Raw genomic sequence first — 26764 nt, forward strand, 5'->3', positions numbered from 1 at the left:
GGATAAAATGTATCCACTTAAATGCGGAATTGCTTCCAAATTTAGGGCCCATAGTGTCTCATATTGAATATGTCTGTTATGAGATGAAAATTCAGGAGATTCAATCAACAAATTTAATAATAGTAATTATTTTATTTGCAAATTTGTCATCCTCTTTGGCCGTTTTAGTAGTTTAAAACGTGTCAATTTAATATGCTTTTCTAATGATGTATTTGATCTCTTTTTAGATAAAATAATGTATTGCAAATGGATAGTCATCCTGTGCCATTGATTTCAATAGTTAAATAAACACACAGTACTACTAGATGTCAATGTCAATTCCATTTATTATTCCACTGTTTTAAAATATGAAATTGGCTTTTTAGGAATAAAACCATGGGAGGCGGTAGCTGAAATGACAACATCCAAGAATTACTGATCGAAGGGGGTGCATATGATAAAGCATTCATATTTTTCACATGCAACTTCTGCAGTGGAGCTCAATGGATTGTGCAGGTGAGTAGCTACAGAGTAATAATATATGTGAAGTACTCCAGTGAAGGAAGGAGGGAGGAGAAGGAGGACGGAGGGAGGGATGGGGAGGGAGGGAGGGATGGGGAGGGAGGGAGGGAGGAAGGGAAGGAGGAGGCGGGGGAGGGTACCATTTTGTCACAGGCTGCTATGTAGATTAACCTTTCAATTAGTTGTTATCAGCTGCTCTCCACGCGGCGAGCTCCGCATCTCGGATTATGTCTCCTTCTCCGTCTATTTGTTTTTCTCACGTCACCATCATGGAGACGAGGCGACTCTGGGAAACTTGAGGTAAAAATATGTGCGTGTGTGCCTCCCTCCCCTGCATGCAACTCTCCACTATTTTGGCTGCGGGGATAATTTGCGAGTTTAATGGCGATAAAAAAGAGCGACTCGCGCGTGCCTTCTTCGCGGTGCGTTGCGCGTCTGGGACGTTCACTGTCATCGCCGAAAGATCGGAAAGCACACGAGCGTGCATTTTTGAAAAATTGCATAACGAGGCGTTTAGGGGGAAATTATCGGGGGATTAACGGTGGGATAAAACGCTGGATAAAAAAGGGAGGTGGTAGGTGAAGGTGCTGCTGGTGGTCGCCTTCACGACGAGCGTTCACACGTTTTTACTTTACCCTTCCTCCCGTAGGAGTCATTAAACGCGCCACATTGGATCGTTGTCCCACTTTTTCTTTATCGGCGTTTACGCCGTAATGAATCATTTAAGAGTGTTGGAAAAAACCCAGTCACTTTAAAAGAGCGACCAACTGTTTCAAGGAGGAATGTGTCTATAAGGTGGAGCAGCGCGATGATGTTGTTTTATGAAATAGTCGGCTCGATCTGTAGTAGCACGGTGTCGAATGACAACCGCGTGCACGTGAGAGCCAACTAAACACGTTTAGCGTGTGAATAAAAACGTTTTCTTCGCTGTTTGCGATAAGTGGCACGGAAGCGACCACGGAGCCACCTTAAGGGGCGGGTCAAGCGCTTGGGAAATGACAGGTCAAGCAGCCAATAGCGTTGGCTCTTTTGCAAAGATTGACAGGTGCTTTATCAAACCAGCGATCGGATGTCGTCCGTTCACAGCCAATAATTAAGTTGTTAGGGGAGGGCACATTAGTGTCGGTGAGCTTTAATGAGACTCCATTGGATTGTAATCAGCGTCATGTCGGATTCGCTGTAAACTACAACAGTGTAACAAAATGGCGACTCTTTAGGTGACGACACTTTTTAAGGCTGACATTTATAGTGCGATTGTCGTGGGTTGATTTTTAATGCATTTTTCTTTTCTTATTACACACTTCGGATCGACTTCGACTGCAAGGTTTGTTACTAACTGGTTATTACGGGGTTGATGTGTTGCGATGGTGCGATTCGCCTTCGGCGGGCGGCTGGCAGCTGTCAGGGGAGAGAGCATCGATTGTACGGAGTGGCGTTGAACACTTTGTTGTGGCGGCCATTGAGCTGTCAAAAAGTGGCGTGCGGGGCAGCTTTAAGCGTGGAATGTCCATCTTTGTCCGTCGATCTTTTTGTGCGCTTGTCGCGTGCGTCTTACTGCGGAGATTTTAGGATCGGAGAGTTTTTCCCGGGATGTGGATGTGTTAGAAAAGCAAAACTTGCAGCCGATCGTTGGACTTTTTTGCCCCACAACACCAAATAAATGTGTGTTTTTAAAACTTGACAAGTTACCCTGACATCTAGTTTGGAATGCAGTGTCATATTCTATTTAAAGATCATGCTCTGTTCCGAGTTGCCACATTAATGTTCTGAGTCGATTTGAGGAGTAAAGTAAAAAAAAAATAATAATAATAATAACAAACCTTCACACCCATACAACATTAAAAACTATAGATCACTTTTATTTTGATTTTCTTAATTTTCACAAATATAGTCATTAAAATTAATTCTAAATAACGGTTAATGCAAAGTGCACATTTCAAATTAACAATAATGTTGTTAATAAGTAACAGATCTTAAATGCAAATCAGTAAAAGTTAAATACAACAGAAGTGCATTTAGGGTGAAATCCCATAGCTCACCACTAGGGGGAGTTTACATTCCACAAGTGGCACTGGTGCCAAATTGACAATCTGTGCGCTTTTTTAAATCTATGCACAAGTTTCAATATGTATTTACACTTTATAATTGGTTTTACATAGCCCAAAGACATTACTACTAATTCTAGTACTACAGTATCCCAAATTTAGATGCTATACAGTGTTTATAACTAGCAATTCCCTTTGTATCTAGTTTATAGGCTGGTCATGAATATTTGCATAATTAAAAAAAATGCATTTTCCTCTGCCAGATTCCAGGTGGGACTAGATCACCCGCCTTCCCGCTTGTGGAATTTATCGTTGCCCGATTTTCTCCCCGAACGTCCGTTGTCTTAAGAAGTGGGATTTGAAAGCCAATTTGAACGGCATTGTGGAACGTACCTTTTTTTGACCTCCCCCAAAGGATGTGGATTTACCCGGTGGAGCTTGGCAGCAGATGGGATTCCGTATGGATGGCGTTTTTGTGAGGCTCCCGATCCAACCATGGTGAAACTCGCCAACCCTCTGTACACCGAGTGGATTCTGGAGGCCATACAGAAAATCAAGAGGCAGAAGCAGCGGCCCTCGGAGGAGAGGATTTCCCACGCGGTGGGCGCGTCGCACGGACTGGATCGGAAAACGGTCCTGGAGCAGTTGGATTTAAGCGTTCACGATGGCTCTATTCTCAAGGTTACCAACAAGGGGAGCACCTCGTACAAAGACCCGGGGAGCGCCGCCAGAGCCATCTTGCCTCCTGTCTCGCCCGTTTCGTCCGTATCGTCGTCCAAGGAGTCCCCGTGGAGTTCCAGTGACCTCCGCCACCTCGATTGGAATAAGATCCTCTGCAGGGCCATTGAAGGCCTGGACGACACACACGGTTCTTCGCTCAAGAGCATCGAGAGGTACCTCCGGAACCAGGACGATGTGGCCGAGGCGGCCGACAACCCGGCATTCCGACAGCGGTTGCGGCTGGCGGCCAGACGCTCGGTCAACAGCGGAAGGCTGTTCAAAAACGGACCGCGGTACCAGCTCGCCGGGCGAGGAGGCGTGGAAAGGAAGATGCCCAGGTGGTCCTTGGCTGCCCCGTTGTTGTTGACGTCAGTGACGCTTCTGCCCCACGAGCGAGAACAGGTATACTTGTGGGAATTTAGGTATTTTGTCATCACCAGGAAGCACTAGAACAGGGATGGGCAAACTTTTCGGCCCGGTGGCCAAATTGACTGAAAATTTGACAGATGGGCTGGTTCAGCACAAGATATGATACATATAAAAAAGTGCATCCGTTAACAGTGCATATGAAACATAAACAGAAAAAAAGGACAAAAGTATTAACATACTCATCATTCCTCATTCAAGTAAAAAGTATAAAGTACAAAGTAATGTAAAAAGGAATGTATTAAGAAATATTAAAATGTAATTTAAAAAAGATAGAGGGGCTGTAAAACATGAAAAACAAATAAGAGGGGACAGGGCTACTGCCACTGGCTTCCGCGTGATGACGCCATCTTTGGAAAAAAAAAACATTTGGACAACGGCGGGCCGGATTAAAAAGCCTTGCGGGCCACCTACGGCCCGCCGGCCGTAGTTTGCACAAGTATGACATCTAAATAATTACCCACAATAGTGTCCTTTTTTTCCCACGCGACCGACATACCAAGTTATGAGGCTACCAATAGTACGAAATTAACTAGTTTGCACAAGGATGTAGGAATTCGGTGTCACGTATCAAAAAGGGACCACTCATGAGAGTGAATTTATAATAAGCACTTTCTACACATGTTGCTGACTTCATTATGGCAAACTCCACTCGCTCATTTGCTGACACCTGTCACGTAGCAGGACAGAATGTCGCTTTTTTTTTTCATGTCACACCACTCAGGAACAGATTTTGGTGTATTTGTTTTTCTGGTACACGCTCCTGTCAATTCTACCTCGCAACAACTTCACTATCTGTTTAGCTAGTATTTTGCTTTACTCTGAATAAATCCAAAATACTTAGTCATAGTATCTCCTGTACTTTTTTATTTTTGGTGTGTAGAACTTTGGCTCTGGGTCTCGTACCCTAGAATGGATTTTGTTATGTCGTTGCTGTTTAAATGTTGACTAAACACTTTACTGTGTGGCTCTAGTGGGATAGTGTTGCTGTCTCTTGTCTCCATAATAACAGAGCACTGATAACCAGGAAGTCATGCTGCGCTTGTGTGGCAGGCACTTTGCTGTAGGCTTCCCACATGTTACATAAGCTCAGCCAAAATGACCCATAAAGGATGAGGTCTAATGTCTTATGAATAGCTGCATACATATCATTTTTGTCAGATAACAAGTTAAGGTGCCTAGAGGACTGTGGTGAAACCAAATATTATGATGACTTTATAATTGATCTTCCAAACTGCTCTAATTGCTTTAGAAGTGCTAAAGCCAGTGTATTTCTCCGGTGTATAAATTGAATTCATCCCCAAGGGGCCCTAAAAGGATTGTCCTCAATTCCTGTGAGGTGCATTGTTTTCTCGGCATTAAACGCCTCAAGGGTGGTTGAAGGCGTGTGCTGAGATAGAGTTTACGACAACTGGGTTCCTTCTTTTTAACACGTCTAGGAAGAACAATGGTTTAAATGACAAGTCCTTGTCAAGCACTGAAGATGAAAGCCAAGAAGAAAAGCACCAATCTGTGACAGGGTTGTTAAAAATCATTGCTATTTCCGGGAAAGTCCTGGAGGTCGGCCTGTTTAGGTTTTAAACTCTTGGATCTCGGGGATCGTAAATAAGTGCTTGAGGGAAGAGGAAGCCATTGGTTTGTATCGACCAGATCAGACGAGTTAGCTTCCAGGCTATTGTTGTTCTCTAAGGTCTTGTCATTGGATGTCAGAAATGGAACGTTAACATGGCGTGGCGGAAAATATGATCAATAGAACACTTGAATGAAACTTGGCTTTGAACTTAGTGCATTGTGCAGTTGATTAAGTCATTGACTGCTGCTGATAGTGTTCCATCTATCACCATCAAGGGTAACAAATGCCACTAAAATGACCAGCCATTTGGATGATTTAAGCAGTTTCTCTTGCCTAACATCTACCATTTCAACAGTATGTGTGAAACATTATTTTTTTAATAGATGTGTCAAGGTTTCATACATTTCCAAAGATGTCACCTTTCTTCATGCCAGTTTCACTGCGAATAATCAGGATATGACGCCTCTAATTCTAAGACTGTCTATGACCCCCCTCAAAAAAAATAGATTTTAGTCCCAAAAAAAACAACAATGTGGAACCTTTTGTACCATTTGACATCTCCAAACCCAGTCAATGTTTTTTCCATTCACTCAAGTGTTGCAACTGTATGGCCTCACTTTGTGGACACGCAATGACTATGTTATGTGTTGATAAAAACAGGTACTTTGCTGGTGGAAAAGAGCAGTGTTTGCTCACAGTATATAAGAGTCTGAAGAGACTGTGCCAGGAACAAAGGCGAGGAATTGGACCCCCCCGCCCCTCTCCTGCTGTGTTATGCAACCACTTGAGCTCCTTTTCCACCAGCACCAACGTTCTATTAGAACCCCACCCCCTCACTCAGGACAGTCTGCTCTTTTCATGCAGCATCATTTCCTGTAATGTACTTAATTTAGACTGCTCGAGAAAATCATCAGCGTCGTAATTCTCCTTTCGGTTTTATGTAAAACGTCGCTGCCTGGAATAACTCTTGTTCCGGGAGTAGATATGATCACTTAGTACGTAGGAGATGACACCATGATGAACATTTTCTTGCATTTGAATTTGTTGCTTGTGTTAGTTGGGTCTTGGAAACCAAATCTGGCATTGAAACCTTTTTTTATCCACTGGGATTTGTTTATATTTTGTATGGTATTTAGTCGGCAGTTATTTATTCATCCACTACAAAACCTCCCTGAAAGTTGTCTACCAAGGGTGGTTCCTGCGGGGCAAAACACAGGTGGTGTGCAGACTGGCCTTAAAGCACAGACGGAAAAACTCCTAAAGATTCTTTGTGCTCATGTCTTGAGGCGGATTATGTCATATGCAAAAGATTTAGGATTTTTCTTTTTTTTAAGCAGCAGCAGCAGTAAGGGAGATGGAAAAACATACCAGGCTAATTCAAAGCAGAGTGACGAGGTGTCTGAAGGCAAAGCTTCAAAAGCTGGGCATGTGAAAATGAAGGCACTTTTGTACCCCATTCGTGGTTCACAAATGGTTGCTTCCGTTGGCTTGTATGGTTTTCATATCATTTTTAAGATTTTTATCTGGTTCTGGTGTTACTTACATGGGAGTCAGAGTGTACGATGCATGCATGTTTTTTGGAATGTGGGAGGAAACCTGGAGTACCCGGAGAAAACCCACACAGGCCCGGGTTAGAACATGCAAACTCCACACAGGTGGACCGACCTGGATTTGAACCCAGGATATAAATATTATATTAATATAACCCATATACACACATATACACATACATATACATATATACACATATACACAATTACACATATATACACAATTACACATATATACACAATTACACATATATACACATATATACACATATATACACAATTACACATATATACACATATATACACAATTACCCACATGCACATATATACACATATATACACAATTACACATATATACACATATATACACAATTACCCACATGCACATATATACACATATATACACAATTACACATATATACACATATATACACAATTACCCACATGCACATATATACACATATATACACAATTACACATATATACACATATATACACAATTACCCACATGCACATATATACACATATATACACAATTACACATATATACACAATTACACACATGCACATATATACACAATTACACACATGCACACATATACACAATTACACACATGCACACATATACACGTACACACTTTAAAATGTGTAGAAATGCCATCAATCAGTTCAAAGCAAGTTCCTAAAAACTACTTGAAGTGTTAAAAGGTTCCATTTATAAAAGATGACCCAAATCATGTTTGTCTGATTAAACCCACATATTTTTATCGGTCGCGTGTGGTTGTTTCAGGGTATGCAGTAGCTGTTTAATTAACTGCGTGTATACTTTAATGAGGATTCCATTAGACTCATGTTCCCACTTTATGCTCATTGTCAGCCGACAGGAGGTGATAAAACTTGCCCATTGTTTTTTTTAATTTCAACAGAAGAGTGAAGATAAACATAACCCCTTTCAAAGGAAATGTATTTAAAGGAGATAAATCAACACAAACCTCGCCTGACACTTTTTATACATGAAGAAGCAATAACTTATGTAAGCGGAACATTTAGGGCTCGTGTTCAAAAGACGATGACGTCGTTTTGAGGGGAAGAGCTGAAGAAGTCCAACATCTTTATACGCTGCCATTGAGCTGCATAAAAGTCAGATGATTTGCAGTTTGACATTGTACGGCTGCTTTGGTGAATTACTGTCACTATTGTTTCAATACTGTGTGGCGAAGTGACACTTAACAGGTTGTATAGCGACTGCTGGTTGTAATTGACAACGTAAAAAAATGGACGTCAAATCGTGATCATGTTACGAACGACTATCAAAACTGAAAATGACAATGAAAAAATCGGAATCCCAACGTAAAATTAGGTTTAATATAGGGTGAATTCTGATAAACACAATGTTTTTGAACCCAGTCAACTGTCAGAGCAGCTAAAAAATAACTTCTACTTACTGGTGATTGACATTTTTTTTTAAACAGTAAATTCCATTGGTGCCAAGTAGTCATAATTTATACAAACATTTAAAAGTACACATTTTATTGGTATAATACAAGGAAAATATTTCCCCCAAGGTGAAAGTAACCATCAGAATTTGTTACTGCCAACTGTAAAATGCTGAGAACTCAACTTTCCAAAGAATAAATCCAAGAAGAAAAAAAGGGAATTATAGGCTGTGGGATAGTAGATAATATATTGCAGTTTTATTTTCTGACCGTTTCAATGAAGGTATTAAGATATTACAGTATTACAAGTATAGCATTAAGTTAACTTTGATATCATGACAACACTGTGGACTTAGTGAATGGCAAAATTAGCTGAGGTTTCACTTCTATTGTCCATTGAAGTGATTTTGTCTTTGGGGGGGACATCCTCAAGGTATGAGACAGCCATTTTATTTCCCTTCAACTTCTTAGTGCCGGAGACCCGCTGTCAAATATTGACCATGGCGCTTGGAAAATAGAGTCATCATTGACGTGGGAGTAAACATCCCCTCCTCCTTCCCTACACTCGCCATCTAATTGACACGGAAACCGTCAACAAGGACAACATCATCACAATCTGCCTTCTGTGTGTCTCTCGGAGGACACTGGTGGACTTTGAAAGAGTAGTCCCGTCATGTTTCTCTTGATGGATAGAGAGGAAAACAAGATTCAAGCATAGGTCAGGAGGTGGTCACAAGGATGTGCTTTTATAGCAACCAACAAGCGTGCATCCCCAGTGTGCCCTTTTTAAAAGTGCGATTGACAGAGTCTTGATGAGATACGATCAGTGCACCCTTAAGTAAAGATCATATCTGCCAGTTGTTCACACAAGGCGAGACAGCAGCACTTGGTTTAATGCTCCCCGAAGGGGTCTGCCAATGTGATGGTGTATTTTTTTAAAGGTTCCGTCATCGTTTTTTAGCCGGGGAAAAGGCAAAGGTACTCGTGAGAAATGCAGCGTTTCGGAGCACAGGTATCGACTGGAGGTTATAGTATCGCGGTAATTTGATCACACGCTCGTTAATCCTCCTCGTCTAGAGTGCGAACCCTTAAGAAGAATCGGATTAAGCCTGTAGAATGTGTCTACTGAGATCATGGTGACACTCGGAGGTAATGGATAGCAGTAGTTTTTCTTTTTGTATCCCACTGAGGATACGTTAAGAGTTAGTCATGATGCGGTCGATCTTGATTTTTGGGGAACAGATGGAACAAATGTCTATTTACTATAGATTCCTTGTTTTAGTGCATTTGTGTCAATTGGCTTTTTTTAATAGAAAGGATGAAAATAATCCGTTTATTCAGTGGGCTACATTGTTGTAGTCTTGCATCATCTTGTGGCCATAATAAACATGTACAGGTTATACTTGGGTAATTCAGTAATTTAATCGGTCACAAGTTCAAATATGGAATGTTTTAAATTATAATTTAGGAGTGAAAGTTTTACAGTTTTACACACTTTTTGTGAAGTATCACTATGAAAGCATTTTATAGCTCCAAATTTGGCTTCATTTGCTCCAACTTGTCTTTTAAACAGCTTCTTTTATGTTTGTGTTCCCACTCAGCTCCGGGTGGACCCCATCCCAATATGCAGTTTCTGTCTCGGCACAAAAGAGTCCAACCGGGACAAGTGTGCGGAAGAACTCCTGTCTTGCGCCGACTGTGGGAGCAGTGGTAAGTCCACACACAATGGCGCCAACAAATCGCTAGATTGCAAAATCAATGGCGGCCGTTAAGGATTATGGACAAACCCTGTTAGGACACACAATGAGACGCATTTACATACAACCAGCATTCTTTTATATGTTCTTTTTGGGATTCATTGATCTACAACTCATACTTAAAATCAATGTTCCCTTTAATTTTTCATGTAAAACATGCTGTAAAACACAAAAAACATAAGAGTGGACAGAGCTACTGCCACTGGCTGCTGTGTAAACGGGAAAGAGAGTTTGGATTTTATTTACTGCACGCCATATGATTGCTGCTGCGCAGAGAAGACAGGAATAGTGCGTAGCTTAGAGGGAACATTGCTTAAGATTAGCTGTTAAAGTAAATTATAGGGTGGCTTATATTTGAGTAAGTGTGCAAAAACAGCTCTAATATATAAGAATGATCTGCATGGTTCATTTTAGAGACAGAAAATCGATGATCTAACCCCGTTTAGAGTCAGAATCAAATGTTTCTGATAAGAACCTGGATTGAATATTTGTTTTTCCTGACACATTGACTCACTGCCGTTTGTGGCGACCCTGGTGTTCGAGCAATTATTTTTAAACGCTGCAAGGAATTGTTCTCAGCGTGACATTTTTACTGTGTAAATTGGTGTCGAGGTGGTTTTCATTAAGCGTACACAAACCATCGTCGTGCTGTAAAACAGCTGTTTTTACAAGCATGACAGGGCGCTTTTTGACTTTCACGCGTCGGCTTCCGTTAGAAAGAAGCGCCGCTACGGTGTCTGCCTCATTAGATTTAAATGATCTGTAATTAGCCGCTCCGATGTTTTGATCACACTAGTTTTCCACGCAAATTGTGGCAGTCGGGAAGGGGAGGGGGGAAAAACCCGTCATTAGTTTGGAGCGCTGCTCATATTAATATTTAAACAGCGTGCGGTTCCAACATTGGTTAAAAGCGCTGTTGTGTCTCTTTCAAATCTTCCTCTAGGGCATCCCTCGTGTCTGAAGTTCTCCCCCGAGTTGACCAATCACGTGAAGCGGTTAAGATGGCAGTGCATCGAATGCAAAACCTGCAGTTCCTGCCGAATACAGGGGAAGAATGCAGTAAGTGTTATTATTGACTTTACATGAAGGGCAATGTCGGTCAAGTTGTATTTATTTTAGTTATGTTTTGAGTGTTACGTGTACTCTTGCACTATATCTGTTTTCTTGCACTTATCCTCTATGGTAGCATTGATTTCTTAGCACCACTTTGATATCAGTTCTTACTCCAGGACCAGATGCTCTTCTGTGATTCTTGTGACCGGGGTTTCCACATGGAGTGCTGCGACCCGCCCATTTTCAGAATGCCAAAAGGTTAGACTATAGTTATGTAAAGATCTTTGCCTATATAATGTATACAGGGTAGTTTTTTACATATTTAAGAAATGGCATGGAAGTCTGTTACAGTAGAGACAATGGAAACAAGCCATTGTTTACTATGTGGCTTTCCGTCTTTTTTCTGAATAATTGACTCTCATTGTGAACTGACGATAGTGTTTAAAGAAAAATGTCCTTGGGGTTGATGAAGCCACTCTAAATATGACTTTGTACACCCTCCAGGCACGTGGTTGTGCCAGGTCTGCAGACCCAAGGAGAACGGAAAGAAGCTACTTCACAGAAAAGCCGACGAGATCAAGCGCCGATATGCAAAACCAATCGGAAGGCCCAGGAATAAGCTGACTCATCGAATGTACGTTAAAGCAAGTGGCTCCATAGAATACTTGTATTTACCTAACTCTGTTGTCTTTTTCCAGGTGTCTAAGCAGTGGTGATGGCTCCATGGTGGCACTCGGAGGAAGGGGGTCACCTGGTAGGGGTCCCAAGTTTAGCATGTGTACCTCATCTGCTCATGCTGCATCTTGGAAGGACAATAGAAGCAGCTTGGCTGTTCCAGACGCCACCCAATTCACCATCCCTACCCCCAATTCCACCAACACCACCACCACCACCACCACCGTCACTCCCCTCCTCACGCCCTCTTTCGCCACTCCTGCTGCGCTCGGCGTTAACAGGAAAACCAAAGGGCTCTTCGATGGGCTTTCCAAATTCTTCACTCCTTCCCCCGTGGGGCGTCGCTCGCGAGCCGTAGCCGCAGAGTCGCCCGCCGACAATCGGTTAAGCCCTAGGGACCAAGACGGTCACAAGATAGCGCCTCCGTCTGCGCTCCCCGCCGCCTCCACCTTGACGTCGCCGGGATTTAGCCCGCCCTCGCAGTTGTCCAGTGGCTCCACTTCGGCTAACTCGCCCCAAAGCTCTTCCAGCCAGTCTAGTGTTCCCTCCCTGGGTAGCCTCTGCAGTAGCAGCCAGCTCAAGGGACTGTTTGACGGACTCTCGCACATTTACGCCACTCAGGGACAGTCGCGGAAAAAGAGGCGAGCGTGCTACGCGCCGCCCAAGCGAACGGAGCAAAAGCCGGACTCACTTGAGGTGTCCGAAGCTCAGCCCCGACCATTGGGCCAAAGCCAGTTTAGTAAAAACCGACTCAGCTCCACTTCGCCCGGGCCGGGCCGACCCAGAGGACACGCTTTTAAGCTAGTCAGTCATTTCAAGCGCAATCCCTTCCTTAAAAAGCACAGGACGCTAGGCAGGCTGAGATATAAAGTCAGCCCCCCCAAGGGAACCCCCCCTTCGCCAGGCAAGGTTGACTTGACTGACGGAAGAGTTAAACCAGAGAGTAACCATGGTAAGCAAAAAAAAAAAAGGATCCCGAGAGCCAGCCAAGGCCGTCTCCGCACCTTGTTCAGCTTCTTCTTTCTTGACTTTCTTTTAACGCTTGCAATTTTTTTTGTTTTTCTAACGGACAATAGCCCTGATGCCCCCCTCGGCAGTCTAATTTCTTGCCTAATTTCAATCTTTTTTAATTAATTTTTTTTTTTTTTTTACTTTTTTAACATGGCTGCAGAGTTTGACCTGCCTTCCATCGTGCATGGCCCACTAACAACCACCAATATCTCCCCTCATTCTGTCCTTAACCCCCACCTCCCCAACCCTCTTTGCATTGTCAAGCCCACGCCGCCGTCATCCATCCCTCAATCGTAGTCGTCATCAACTCGGGGATTCGCCCACACACGCTGAATCAGAGATGACATAATGACTTTAAGCCACTGCAACAAGCCGTTACTTGGAGTGACAAATTAGTGCCAAAACCGCTCGTAAATACTTTAGATTTCATTGTAAGGTAATAAACGCAAGCCTCAGGGGGATGGAAAATGGTTAGTAACTATAATTACCTGAGTTCATTGTGTTATACTCTTTATATAAAAGTATAATTGGCGAGCATGGCAGCAAATGATTTTTTTCAGTGCTAATTATTTAATGTTTTTTCAAGAATTTTGCCAAGCTGATTTCACAATAATCACTCAATTTAAATGTAATTCTGACGCGATAACATGAGACTTTCTGTTCATATGCACAGAAAAGGCTACAAGATCAAAATTATAACAGAATACATCAAGCAGGTCATCAAAAATATGTTATTCGATCACTTATCCCTTTTTTTAAATAGTAAGACCTTTTAGTGGAATACATGACATACCCCCCAGCAGCCTGAGGACCCCTCATTTAAACTGTCACTCACATTTTCTCGATCAAAGCCGACACCCCCCCCGGAGATGGTGTAGCACCACCAATGTGTTAATGACAAATCACTCCCTGTGGAAATAGGTTTTGATTCAGATTCAGTGGTAAAGTCACCATGTCTCTCATAAGACGACATCCCGCCCAACCCGCTCAGCAGCAGCATCACTCATCAAGTGTCGCTGTCCGTTTCAGCACTGCCTCGGCTTCTTAATTCGCGGGGGTCTCGGAGGATGACTGAGCACATGAAAGCGGTTATGCAATTAGAGTGATTTAGTTTCACTTCATTACATTAGGGATTCCTTCTCTCTCTTTTTTTTTTTTTTTACTCAGCTCCTCACACATAAACATTGAAAGATGTTACATTAGGAACATCCCTCCCGAGACCCCCGAGCCGAACAACGACAGTACTGGCAGTTTATAAGCGCATTTGCATAGAATGCATTGAGGAAGATGATTCATTATTCCTTCATTGTTTCGTTAATAGGCCACAACGGGGAACTGCGGTCCAAAAAGGAAACTCGCGCCAATTTAGTGGCCATGTCCGGGGCGCATGTGATGGAAGAGGATGTGGAAATGTTCAGGAGTGTTCGAGAAGTTGCTGCACAGGTGAGGGATTTATTTATTCATTTTTATTTTTCACTAGCACATCCTGAGGTTGACAGTTCTATTTGTTAAAATACTGTTAACAACACCTTATGACCTTTTTTTATCAATTATATTTGTATACGCTTTTAAAGCCAAGGAGGTGCCATTCATTTTCTATAGGCTAAAACGGCGAGTTGTGTTGGTTGACTGTTTTTAATCTTTGTTGTCTTTTAATACGGGTATTTACGATTTATTATCCTACTTTTAATTTTTCACTTTTTTGTCAAGATATTTCAGTTGTTTTTTTAAATAAATGTAATGTTAGTTGTGGTACTAGCATGTGTCAGACTTTTCATGCAAGTTGTGTTTGTTGGCTTTTTTAAATCTTAGTTTTCTTTTAATACAGGTATTTCCAATTCATTATCCTAATTTAAATTTTTCACTTTTTTGTCAAGATATTTCAGTTATTTTTTTAAATAAATGGAATGTTAGTTGTAAAGTTAGCATGTATGCATTAATATTTCACATATACATATAATGATTAATATTCCACACATACATATAATGATTAATATTCCACATACATATAATGATTAATGCACACATATATACTAGTACCCAAAAATAACTCCAACAGTTAGGCTGTCATGGAACATGGCTTTTATCTTTATTATTTTTTGATAATGGCGACTGACCTTCAACTTATCACCACAGTGGAAAGTAAAACCTTTTTTTCTCCCTTTTGTTTTTTTTAACAGAGAACGGGTTGTCAAAGAAACACCGACTCCACACGTTGTCCAGTTCTGATAGAAATCGGCAAGTACGAAATACAAACCTGGTATTCGTCACCATACCCGCCTGAATATTCAAGGTACACTTGCAAATCTTTTATTTTCACCGCTTTGCTCGGATAGCTCCATCGTATCGACACGGGAGCGTAACAACGTGTATCCTTGTTGTTGTTTCTTTTGTCAGATTACAAAAGCTTTATCTGTGCGAGTTCTGTCTCAAGTACATGAGAAGCAAAAACATCCTCCAGAGGCACACAAAGAAGTGCGGTTGGTTCCACCCGCCAGCAAACGAGATCTACCGAAAAGACGGCCTCTCCGTCTTTGAGGTCAGCCACGTTTTTTCCGGCAATGAAGCAATAAGCACACACGTTGGCTGAGATTACTGAGCGGGCGAAAGAAGAGAAAAAATTGACTCTCCAGTGTCCTCTTGCTCTTTTTCTTTCCCCGCTTTAGGTTGACGGAAATGTCAGCAAACTCTTCTGCCAAAACCTCTGCCTGTTAGCCAAGCTTTTCCTGGATCACAAGACATTGTATTACGACGTGGAGCCGTTCCTTTTCTACATCCTCACAAAAAACGACCACAAAGGCTGTCATCTCGTGGGCTATTTTTCCAAGGTAAGCAATTATACACAGTAGGGAATCTCCAGTACCATGCAAGTTGTAAAATTTCTCAGTCAAATCAATTACTTTTGCAGTTGGGCTAGGGCAAAATATAAGGAGACTTTTCTTCTTTTTTTTAAACCACAAAAAATTCCCTTTTCCGATTTCAGTCTATTTTGGCCTGACATTGCTTGGAGCGAAATATAATGACTTTAGTTAAAACAAGTCAACTTTGGTTATAAGTTCTATAGTTTTTAATTTTTGGAGTTTGGCTGATTAGGCCTCTAGTTTTTAATTTGTTGCATTTAAGTCAAAATGAAGGAAGGCACTAAAAACTGTGCCAAAAAACACTGATATTTTGAAAAAAAAATACATTTTGTTGATTAGGCTCTTTAAGGGTGCTCCTATAGTTTTTAATTTTATTGAGTTTGGCTGATTAGGCCTCTAGTTTTTAATTAGTTGCATTTTTTTTCAAGTCAAAATGAAGGAGGGCCCTGGAAATTGTGCCAAAAAACACTGAATTAAAAAAATATACATGTTTAGTTTTGATTTAACCATATTCTTCATATTTAATAATTATCCCTTTATTCATTCTTGAGTTATCTTGAACACCAACATCAGTTTCACAGACTGACAGAGGTAAAAAAAAAAAGGGCCATTCAGCATTATACATTTTATTGACCCAAAAAAATGACACTTTTAAGGCATATTCATCTTCATAGGAAAATCTTTTGGCTCTACATAAAGGAAAAAAGGCGTCACCGACAAGGACAATGGCAGGTGCTATAAATTTAAATCTCTACTGACATACTCCATCCCTTTTTTTTTTTTTTGCCTTCCCCGCAGGAAAAGCTTTGCCAGCAGAAGTACAACGTCTCCTGCATAATGATAATGCCTCAGTACCAAAGGCAAGGATTTGGACGCTTTCTTATTGATTTCAGTAAGTTCCTCAACGCTCCATTTTTGCACTAAATTTATTCCATCAGTCTTTTTCTACATTTTTTTTCTTTTAATGCAAGTTTTCTGCCGCTTAAGTGGTGAATGTCTGCTAGCTGGTGGCAAAGTGCGGGTGTTTGCTTTGAAGAGCCCTAATCAAGAATGTTCATGAGCATTTTTTGAGGATTAAGAGCAAAAAGACTGCATTTTTTTGGCATATATTTAAATGAGCAGACATTATTATGGAAATGGGACTTTGTTAACTGCTTATGTATAAACAGCAGGTTCTCTGGTTATGTTTTTAAGTCACTAGGCTGTAGGGAAACATGATCGTTCTATGTCTATGTCTCTTCTTTTTTTGTGAGATTCAAGAATTGATTCACGCGTGATAAAGCGCACAGATAATGGCGAATTTGATTTCCTGTTCACCTGAGGGGGCCGTTGAGACACGCTGTGATATTGAGAGAGGATTAAGGGAAAGCACAGTTGAATTCTCAGATTGCCGAGTACTTTATTGGAAAATGTAGCCTTGTTTAGATAAACAGATTTTCTCTTTTATCACATGGTACTAAAGGGACGTTCTTCAGCTCAAAGGGTTATGACGTGCTCGTTTGTTTTTAAAGGGGACATACTATGGAAAATGGCTTCTTTTTTTTAGTGCTTGTTTACGAGTCGCTGAGACTGTAGAGAACTGGCCCACCCATCCAGTGGGAAACTACGACGTAGATGTTGAGTTTGTCTGTTTATTTTGCCAAATTCTGAAAAATGTCTGTTCACTTTGGGAAGTTGGAACATAATGGCATTTTGATTTAGTTTAATGGTAAAAGCGAAACGCGTATCTCAATACAGACTGCTAGAATTAATATAGAATATATATATATATATATATATATATATATATATATATATATATATATATATATATATATATATATATATATATATATATATATATATATATATACATACATACACACACACTGTTTTTTTGTAGTCTTTAATGAAATCTAATACTTTTCATTAGAAAATATATCCACAAATGTTTGTTTTTGCTTTGAAAATCAATTTTACAGTTATGTAGTTACATAATATTCATAATCCAACTTTTCTGAGCTGAATTACCGCAAAAGCCTAGAGTGAAATAATTTATCCCAAAATTTATGGAGCAATTATTCGACTATCAAAATAGTCATTTATGACAGCCCAACACTGTAATTACCACAATGAGAGAGGGGATACCTGGAGACCTATCATATTCCTAACCTATGTGACCTTTAACCCTTTCCCTTCTCAAATCATCTCTCCTGCAAATTTGTCTTAAATAAACTAACTCGTTATCAAGTTATTGCAAAATTCAATTTCTGACCTCTGACCTTCACCCTTACTACCCTAAAATATAATCACTTTTTCTAATTCTTGACTTCTCGAACACAGACACACCGACATACGGAACTAAACACTTTACACAACATCCATAGGTTTCACACATTACTGTTGAAGGTAATTAAGAATCCCAATGTGTGCTTCAGCGATGAGTATTTTCCTGGCGCACTAAACATAATGTCCTCAATGTTTCTCGATTAGGTTTGCTTGTTTGCATCTCGCTAGTGGGCGCGCGTTAAAAAGACTTAATTAATTCCGTGCAGTTCATAACGGATGACCCCTGACGCGAGAAGGAGGGGTGCTGAAATGAAACTAATTACACACCGCTGCATATTCCCACTTCTTGGCGTGGCTTGTTATCATCGCTCACGCAGTCGTTTTGTCGTATCGATGGCATCGCTTGGCTATGTCCTTACAGAAGAGAAAATAAGTGATTTCCTCTGTTTGACTATTTGAAGGTGAAATCCCAGGTTGAAGGCAATGTCACACATCCTCACCATCACTAAAATCCTATCTGAAAGGAGCTCTTTCAATCATTTGTTTACTTTTTTTTTTTTAGGTTACCTTCTCACAAGACAAGAAGGACAAGCTGGTTCCCCTGAGAAACCCTTGTCAGATCTGGGTCGCTTATCCTACCTGGCGTATTGGAAAAGTGTCATCCTGGAGTACCTTTATAGGAAGCCGGATAAACACATCAGTGTTAAAGGCATAAGCAGAGCCACGGGAATGTGTCCACACGACATTGCCGCCACTCTACAGCATCTCGGCATGATTGACAAACAGGATGGACGGTCAGTTTCCATGATGCTAACACGGGCCGCTCTTTAGTGTGGGAATGTGTGTGTGCATGCATGTGTGTGTGTCTTGTTTGATTTATCCAGGCCAGTGGGTATTTTTAACAGCGTAGCCTTTAATTGCAGTGGAATATTGACAAAAGTAAGTCAGGTTAAGCACCCCAAAGGACATGAGCACACTTTCGGTGCACCTACACACAAGAGCTCATTCCAATACATTGTATTTTTGGAAGTGTTTTATTTTATTGTATTTTGATTGGGTTTATATTGATTGAGTCACAATCTATTAGCATCACTGGCAAAGTATTAGGGATTTATCCATCCTACTAATAGGAAAACAAATGGAATTTAAATTCTTTGTGAATCCGTTTTGGTTTATTTTAGTGTTTTTGTTGTAAGTTAAATTGTTTCTAAAACCCAAAAGATAAACAATATATTTATACATTTTCATTTCTTTTGTAGAGTTGTTTTTTTTTTTGTATATGTTAGCTATTTATTATGTTTTTTTTTGTATACTTAGCCCTTTTATTATGTTTTTTTTTGTATACTTTAATCCTTTTATTACTAGTCTTTATTTTATTTATGCACTGTTCAGTTTGTTGCTGTTATCTTCACATTATTGTGGATTATGAAATCATATACTGGAACATAACCTTTGGTCCCTGTTTTTTTTTTTTTTTTTTAATTATATTCTTGGCAAAATATGATGAGAATAATATGATATGACACACGTTTTTTCTCCAATGCAGGGTCGTGCTGGTCCGCAGAGAGCGAATCATCCACCGTCACATAGAAAAACTGCGGTCCGACCGTCGTCGTCACGAGGTGGACCCCGATGCCCTGAGCTGGACGCGCTCCACTTCGCACAACGCCATCCTTTCCGAGGAAGAGCGAGAAGCAGAGATGGATGTAAGCTCCTCAATCAGACGCCATTTGTTTACGCTCTCCTGCCGCACTGAATATTTGCTTGATAAGCTGCCGAGTTCAAATGGAGGCCAGAGGCATGCGGCGCCTCTTTGCTGTCAGCATTGCTGTAATTCAATTCGGCGCATTTGACAGCATTTTATATGCACTATTTGACCAATTTGCCTTATATCAAATCATGATGTTGTTCTAGTATGACTATAATGTATTCTTAAGAAACACTTAACTCAGCTACATCATTTTATTCCCTAAAAACGTTCGATTCTAACTATTTTTTCCTCCAGGCTGAACATTTGAAGAGGCAAGCCAGCTGCTGGGAAAAGGAGGAGCGAGTGGCAACTCACAAACGAAGACAATCACTCACAAAGATGCACTGCAAGGTGCCTTACAGGACGTATGAGCGACGCTACGCTCCGTCGTGGAGCAGACGTATACAACGGCCGCCAACGGTCAGCGACGATGATGACGACGACGACGACGAAGATGATGTCGAATCAGACGGCTCGCCGCCCGCCCTGGCCAAGACGCACGCCGTACTAGCGGCCAAGAGAAAGGTGACTTTTATTCTTTGTCGTTGGCCAGAATTATGCTTCTCTAAATCAGATGCGATCCCTCGTGAGAGTTTCGTGTTGATCGTGAGTGCACATTGTAAAACATATCCCACCCGGGCTTTGTTAGCTGGCGTGTCATGCACTCAGGCGGGGTGAAAGTTGGGATAAATATTCATGAAGTGAGCTGAGACTGTCATTCGGAGCCTTTTTAGAAATGCCCACAGCATTGGATAATGCATTGTATTCACTGCTGATGTCCTGCACTGCTCAGGTTGAAACATAGTCTAACACAGTGTTGGGCAAACTTTTGGGCCCGGGGGGCACATTGACTTTAAAAATTTGACAGATGGGCCGGGTCAGCACAAGATACGATACATATAAAAAAGTGCATCCGTTAACAGTACATATGAAACAAAGAGAAAAAAGGACTAAAGTATTAACATACTCATCACTCATCATTAAAGTAAAAAGTATAAAGTACAAAGTGAAGTAAAAAGGAATAGATTAAGAAATATTAAAATGTCATTTATAATTAAATCTGTCACAAAACAAAAATCATGAGTTAAAGTTGGCTTTATAAAAGCTTCACAAGTCATTTTGTCTACTCGCACACTTGGCTCAGAACATCACGATTTCACTCTGATGCCTTAAAAAAAATCTTCCAGAAAATTTAACTTAAACTGCTCTTCCAATTTACCCAGCTTGTATGCCACTGCCCCCTTGTGCTGGAGATAGGGATATTGCAGCTGCCAAATTCTTAGAAAAGAAAAACCTGCAGTATCGAAAAATATAATGATATAGTAATATGGTGTAGTGGTAGCGGCAGAAGAACGTTAATGTGTGTTTTTTCTACTATAATTTATTTTACATTTCTTGTCTTATTTGTGTTTTAGAGGGGCATTGTGCTGAAGAAGAGAGGCCGCAAGAGAAAGCGAATCAACAGCAGCGTCACCACAGAGACCATCTCCGAGACCACCGAAGTCCTGAACGAGCCATTTGACAATTCTGACGACGAGGGTCCCGTGCCGCTGTCCAAGCGCTCTTGCGGTGTGAGCCCCATGGAGGAAGAGGATGAAGAAGACCACAAGAGCCAGATTCTGCCACCTGTGAAGCGGCGGCGGGGTCGACCCAGGCTCAAGGAAAAGCCGCGGAGAGATGATCTTCAACAGTGGAATGAAGGTATGGCGTCCATTTCCCAAATGACATAATAGGCCATGCTATAGGTTGGAATTTGCGTCTCACATGTTGACATTTTCCTTGGCAGGTTCTGACATCCCTTCCAAGAGACCCGTCAGACCTCGTCCGGTCAAACGAAAGAAAGGTTGGCCCAAAGGAGTTAAACGGGGTCCACCCAAATGGCGCCTGAAGAATGAACGAAAAATGGGCTTCAAGCTGAACTTATACACGCCGCCTGAAACGCCCATGGAGGCCGAGCAACACCACACCCAAGCCGAGGAAGCGCAAGGTGACCCGGACCGCGAGGCCGACGGCGGCAGGCCAGCCAGGCGCTCGTCCCGGCGACCTTTCCAGTCCGAGCCCCCAAGTCCAGCTGACCTCTCGCTACAGTCCAGCTCGCCTGTTCCCGCCCCCTCTTCTCCATCCCCTGTGAACAAAGATGGTGATGATTTTCCAGAGCCTCCAGATGACGAACAGTTAGAAAGTGATCGTGAGATGGACTATCCGACCAAAGATGCCAATGGCGGCGCAGAAGTCGCCGCGTCACCGGATAATCACGAGGTGGAGGAGAAGGAGCATATGTCCAGAACGGAGGTGGACGATGGTGAGGGTGAAAGCCACGAGACGGCAGAAGCAGAGAGCGGTCAGTCTGAGGGGCTGGCAAGTTTGAAAGAAAAAACTGAATGTTTTTTACACCCCCAAGAAGAAGATGGTGGCATTCCATCAAGTCAGCAGCTTTCTCAAGAAGACAAAAGCAGCATCTCACCACAAGAAAGCGTTCAGCACGCCGAGGCCGAAACGAATGAAGCCTCGCCACCGCCTCCCATCGAAGCGCCTTCCACAGAAGCAGCCGCAGATTCGGATAACGCCGCAGAATCCGAGTCCGAAGAGGAACTGGCGACCAGTCCTCGACAAGATGAAGCCCCGCCGCCACCAGTGAAGAGATTGCCTGTCAGTCAGTCGATGGTCAAGGACGGCCTCCCAATGTGCACGGAGTTCGACTCCGAGACGGCGCAGGCCGTCCAGTCACTGACGCGGGAGAGCGAGCAGGAGACGCTGTACCAGGAGTGCGCGGAGAGCCGGGAACCCTGCAGGAACTTACACGCCTACACCCCGGTCACCCCGCTAGAAGACTGCCCCCATTCCGAGCACAGCAGCCCGCTATCGTCAGCCCAGTCGCATCCGAGCCAATCGGTGCGCTCCGTCAGCAGCCCGGCCGTGTCCATCCTGGAGACCGGCTACACGCAAATCAGCCCCGACCACGGCGCCATCTCGGTCCCGTCTCTTCACAACATGGAGACCAGCCCCATGATGGATGTACCGTCGGTGTCGGACCACTCGCAACAGGTGGTGGATAGCGGCTTTAGCGACCTAGGCAGCATCGAGAGCACCACAGAGAACTACGAGAACCCCAGCAGCTACGATTCCACCATGGGCGGTAGCATCTCCCAGGGTGGCTGCCCCTATGGGGGCCTCCCACCCAGCGGGCTGGCTCAAAGCAGCTGCGCCGTGAGCCAGCAAATGGCCGCCGTCAACCCGGGCGGCTGCGGCATGATTCAGCAAAACAACCTGAGTTCGCCGGCGCACTGCAACGTCAAGTCGCCGCAGGGTTGCGTGGTGGTGGTGGAGCGGCCCCCCAGCGTCAACCAGCACAGCCAGCGCGGCACGCACAGCCAAGCGCACGGCGGGCATGGCACTCACGGTGCACACGGCAGGCACGTCCCCCACAATCAGCATGGCCCCCGCAATCAACTCAGCCAGCACTCGCAACACAATCCCCTCAACCAGCACAGTCACCACCACAATCACCACCTGCAGCACAATCAGCTCAGCCAGCTCAGCCAGCACAATCAGCACACCACGCATAACCTCCACAATCAGCATGGCGTCCCAGACGCCGCCACCACCGCCGCCCAGTGCGCCATCCCCGCCAACTTTGCCACCGCCGTGCAGCTGCCCGACATCCCAGAATCGGGAAACCCCAACTTCGCCCTCTACGAGAGAATCAACCACCAGAGCGAGTACCCCGGCGGACACTACCCGCAGTCATCTGGCCTCAGCCTGGCCAAACTACAGCAATTCACCAACACTTTCATCGAGCACCCCCACTCTCTCCCCTTCAACCACTCGGCGTCGCACCCCATCACGTCCTACGCCAACACCCCCTCGCAGCACTCTGGCCTGGTATCATTGTCGCAGACCCCTCACCGCCTGCCCAACCCCCAGGTGCAGGCCGCCATGACTCCACCCCCCAGCTTGGGTTCACCACCCGCCGTGATGCTCCAGCGCAACGTGGGCATCCCTCCTCCGGCGCAGCGTATCCAATCTCAAATGGCGGGCAAGACTCACGCCTCGGCGCGCTCCAAGTCGGCGCCCCTAGCGCACCACCACCACCAGCACCAGCAGCAGATGTACGCGCGGCAGCCACAGGGCGTGGCCATGCAGGCGCCGGCCCGGACCCTGGCGGGCATGCAACGCATGAACATGAGCGTCAACATCATGCCGGCGCCGGCCTACAACTCCATGAACATGCCCTCGCTCAACCCCATGAACGGTTACGGCATGAGCCAGCCCATGATGAACAGCGGCTATCACGGCAACCACGCCGCCTACATGAACCAGTCGCCCCAGTACTCTATGCAGATGGGCATGATGGGAACGCAGCCATACCCCCAGCAGCCCATGCAGGCGCCGCCCCACGGCAACATGGTCTACTCCCCGGCCGGTCACCATGGTTACATGAACACGGGCATGTCCAAGCAATCGCTCAAAGGGCCTTTCATCAGACGGTAGCCCACCGTCGTTGCGTGTTTTTTCCGCTTTAGATGCACTGATCTGGCCTTTCTTTTAGTCGTCGTGTGATATACGCTACTCACAAAAACCTTGGCGGTATATTGAGCTTCAGGGCAGAATGCCAGTTTTCCCCAGCACTCACTTTTTAGCCAATGTAAAGTCAGCACTCTAATATTCTATATTTACTACAAGGTGCAGCTCTGAAGAGAGGGAGATGCAGCAAGTGTGTCCCCACATGACAGAACGTTCTTGTCCAAAACACACCACCATTCTCTAGAATTGAATCTCCAGAATGACAACTCTGTTCAGGACGCACTCATCAATGCTTAATTTCCTGCCGCTTTGCTTTCCTAACATAAAGAAGGCTTACTAACATCTCAACAATTCCAATAGACGATCATCACAGAAAATGTTAAAAGTAAGGTAAGAAAAAAAAAACTACTTTTTTATCAATAATTATTCACTATTTTTTAGAGCCACAAAGTGCTTCAATTTAAATCCTCTGAACTCTAAAACCATCCATCTTGAACTTTAACAAAACTGAAATTTCACCCCTAATCGCAATATCCCCACTTTTATGAGTAGCCTATATAATTATTCTATTTTTATTCTTTTACGACAAAACCAGCAGCAGCACTTGGAAAGAATGCAAACGTTTTCATTAACGCGTGAAGAGGAAAAAAAAAGGCAAAAAAAAAATACATTAAAAAAGAAAACAATTATTTCTGTTCCTCCAAGATGGGAAGCCTTACGACACGGTGATGTTAATGATGAAATCTATTTAATTAGCGGCGGGTTCAGAGGCTCCGGGGTCGGCTTTTCCGGTTGCCGTGTAGCAGCCTTTCCCACAAGGAAGCCATTTTTCTAATGTGCCTGCTCATGAGTGGAACCTGTTCAGTGTGTTAACTGTCCAACAGTACTCACGCGCATACTCTTTTCGTTTGTACCATATTCGCGCCTTTGTATATTTAAATTATTGTACGTATTTTTATTTTTTTTTTGTAAAGTGGCAAACTTTAGCATGCTTGCGTCTCCTTTTAGTGACAGTGCATTGGAGTAGTACTGTACAAGTGTCGTGCTTAACAAAAAATAGCAAGCCATTTTCAAGCTACCCGCCGGGCCTTTTATTAGGTGAAAAATCAAATTATATTTTGTTAATGCTAATGTAAAAAAAACAAAAAGAAAGAAAAAAAGAAGGAAAAAAAAACATGTAAACTTTTAGTCTCGTTTTTTTTGTTGCGCTTTGAGAGGTTTTATTGCTCTATGTATGTATAATTCTGAAGTCTTTTTTGTAACAGATTTCCTCGAGGCAGCTTTCTGTTTAATAAAGCAGACGGATTTCTGTCCAAATATACGAGCATATCTCCCTCTTTGTACACTCCAGAATATGATATATCTATATATATATATAACAATAAAGAAAATATCAATTTCATTGATATTTTGCAGAATGACTTTCATAGTTTTTATTGTATTGTATCTTTGTGAAATGCGTTTTTTTTCAATACAAATGGATGACATGTGTTGGTTTAACTTTATATTTTCCATTTTTGTACTTCAACAGAAAATCTACAAGCAAGAACAAGCTCAATATTTTTGGTCATTAAGGAAAAATGAATAGATTCAAATTGAGGTTTGATTTTGAATCGGAAACTAATATAAAACCTATTGTTATTTTTTTAAGTGGAGTTTTAACCAAAATGCCTGCAATAGCTCATTGTTTTTAAGCAAGTAACAATCTGAAAATGTATTATTTTTTAAGAAATATGAATTGTTTGCATATGTCGTCGTCCCACATTGTTAAGCCCGCTTATGTAATGACGACAAAGCTTAAGAGTTGCGTTGTTTCCGCGACTGGCGGCGAAAGACGGGATTGTGTAAGAGCCGTTCGATATGCGGGGGATATTTTTAGGGCCTACGATGATCTGACTGACCTTTGTTGCCATGCTGGTTAATTTCCAGCACCCGCAAAACAAGATTTAAGTCTCACTTGGTAGGCTTTGCTATTAAAATTGGGGAATTTTTACCATCTCTAGCAGCATAAAAATGTCTGCTCATCAAAAAACAGTCCTTTAAAAAGACGGAATCATATTTTGAACGATATTAATGGAATTACTTAATCATAAAAAATGTAACAGACCAATATAAACATTGTCTTGTTTTTAAAATTGAAATGGCTATTTCCAAGGGCCAAAAAGTATATAATTTGTGGGAAATATTTCCAAGAAAAGGTTTTTTATCATGAAAAAGTACCAGAATTACAAAAAAAGTAATATTTCCAAGAAGGTTTCTATGTTTTTACCTTGACAAATATTTAAAGAAATATTATTTGAGTGTACACCAGATTGTTTAACTCATTTTCTTTCATTAATGGTGACAGATTTGCAGCCCCCTAGTCAAATTGTACAGGACGTCTATTGCCATCAACGTCACTGAAATAAGATCACAGCCTTTTTTCCTAAAACTTCTAACACACAAACAGAGATCTTTGGAAGTGGGCCTTCTGATGCTTCTTGACTTTGTCACTCATTTTGACAGCATAATCATTAAACCTGTGATTTAGAGGGCTTTGATTTTGACAGCTGCTCTCTATCTATCTCTGCCTCTCTGGAGAGCAGCTCTTATCAACTCCATGTTTTCATCTCAT

At 42.6% G+C, this 26764-nt stretch overlaps 1 protein-coding gene across 7 annotated transcripts; it reads left to right on the forward strand.

Annotated features, from left to right (window-relative positions):
• Positions 1-635: 635 nt before the first annotated feature.
• On the forward strand, positions 636-25571 carry kat6b (K(lysine) acetyltransferase 6B). 7 transcript variants are annotated; one of them, XM_077738736.1, is made up of 17 exons: positions 636-801; positions 2810-3668; positions 9853-9961; positions 10952-11067; positions 11226-11319; positions 11566-11695; positions 11760-12688; positions 14069-14190; positions 14928-15040; positions 15145-15286; positions 15414-15575; positions 16407-16500; positions 18439-18670; positions 19423-19582; positions 19882-20151; positions 21042-21327; positions 21413-25571. In XM_077738736.1, exons 2-17 carry the CDS (start codon positions 3042-3044, stop codon positions 24115-24117), a joined length of 6291 nt encoding a protein of 2096 aa, XP_077594862.1. In that variant the 5' UTR covers positions 636-801; positions 2810-3041; the 3' UTR covers positions 24118-25571. The 7 variants fall into 7 exon arrangements, with proteins under 7 accessions (XP_077594862.1, XP_077594868.1, XP_077594867.1 ...); XM_077738742.1 differs by having other exon boundaries at positions 11760-11815; XM_077738741.1 differs by having other exon boundaries at positions 11238-11319.
• Positions 25572-26764: the final 1193 nt, after the last annotated feature.

The sequence above is a fragment of the Stigmatopora nigra genome, chromosome 18, assembly GCF_051989575.1.
Source record: "Stigmatopora nigra isolate UIUO_SnigA chromosome 18, RoL_Snig_1.1, whole genome shotgun sequence".
Lineage (NCBI taxonomy): Eukaryota > Metazoa > Chordata > Actinopteri > Syngnathiformes > Syngnathidae > Stigmatopora > Stigmatopora nigra.